At 37.0% G+C, this 1,231-nt stretch overlaps 1 protein-coding gene across 2 annotated transcripts in view; it reads left to right on the top strand.

Moving 5' to 3' along the window:
* The window catches only part of col5a1 (procollagen, type V, alpha 1), a 115,432-nt gene that overhangs the window by 95,335 nt on the left and 18,866 nt on the right, over positions 1 to 1,231 (top strand). For both annotated transcript variants that reach the window (XM_016470190.1, XM_016470189.1), the window contains exons 47-48: positions 573 to 626; positions 725 to 832. In XM_016470190.1, coding sequence (XP_016325676.1) covers positions 573 to 626; positions 725 to 832 — 162 coding nt within the window. The remainder of the gene's footprint in view (positions 1 to 572; positions 627 to 724; positions 833 to 1,231) is intronic.

The raw sequence follows: 1,231 nt of genomic DNA, 5'->3' as shown, positions 1-1,231 counted from the left end.
TTTTAAAGTTTTATTTTATTTTATTTTATTTCAGTTAACGTTTATTTTATTTTAAGTAACAAAAATGCTTTTATAGACTGGAGTAATGATTCTGAAAATTCAGGTTTGCATCACAGGAATAAATTACATTTTTAAATATATTCAAATAGCAAACAGTTATTTTAAATTGTAGTAATATTGCACAATTTTACTGTTTGTACTGTATTTTTTATCAAATAAGTGCAGCTATTTTAAGCATAAAAGACTTTCAAAAGCATTAAAAAGTCTTACTGACCCTAAACTTGCGAATGGTATTGTATGTGAATATGTTAATCATTAAGTACCATGATATCACCATCTGAAACAATTATAGCACCACAGTCCATAATATAATACATTTTTCAATTCATCAACAAATTTGTTCCAGGTGGATAAAACCAAGTCTTGCCTTGGAAGTATAACAGATTGTGGAAGTAAAATGGACTGCAAATGGCATTTAATGTGGACTGTAAATGCTGTTTATGTAGTTCGGACAGGATTTGGCTGATTAATATGAGTTGCAGTTGGTTTTAACTGGTTGTGTTTGTGTGCAGGGTTTGCCTGGACCCCCCGGTGAGAAGGGAGAGACCGGTGACGTCGGTCAGATGGTACAGTTCTACATCTATACAGTCAGTTTGGTAAAAATCGAAATGTACTTAAATAGAAACTGAATTTTCTTTCTGTATTTTCTTGACTTTTCTCTCAGGGTCCACCCGGTCCTCCTGGCCCCAGAGGCCCCTCCGGACCCCCAGGAGCCGATGGACCACAGGGACCTCCAGGAGGAATCGGCAACCCAGGAGCCGTGGGAGAAAAGGTGATCCGCATCAGCGTCATGAACAAAACACTATCATTTCAATTTAATTAGAAACCGATGACGTCCTTATTGATCTGAGGGAGAATGCACCAGTAATGATCCCAGTGTGTGTGTGTGTGTGTGTGTGTGTGTGTGTGTGCTCAGTTCTGTTTCCATGTATTTTGTTTCCTTGTTTTTTTATTTTGTATTTTGCTTAGTAGCATTATTAATTTTTAATCTGGACTTGGATCCAGCTCTTCTTGGTTTCTAAGTTTATCTTGTGACACTGAGACCATTCCTCCATTCAATTGCATTGCGAGGTTTCTGTTCACACGAAATCTAGCTCTGTTTTTTTTTTTTTCCCAAAAAGCTCTGTTGTTGTCTCATTTGACTATAGGATCCGGTCCAGTTGAAGGTTTC

The sequence above is a fragment of the Sinocyclocheilus anshuiensis genome, unplaced genomic scaffold (assembly GCF_001515605.1).
Source record: "Sinocyclocheilus anshuiensis isolate Anshui unplaced genomic scaffold, SAMN03320099.WGS_v1.1 scaffold708, whole genome shotgun sequence".
NCBI classification, from domain to species: Eukaryota; Metazoa; Chordata; class Actinopteri; order Cypriniformes; family Cyprinidae; genus Sinocyclocheilus; species Sinocyclocheilus anshuiensis.
This window is presented reverse-complemented; position numbering and strand designations above follow the sequence as displayed.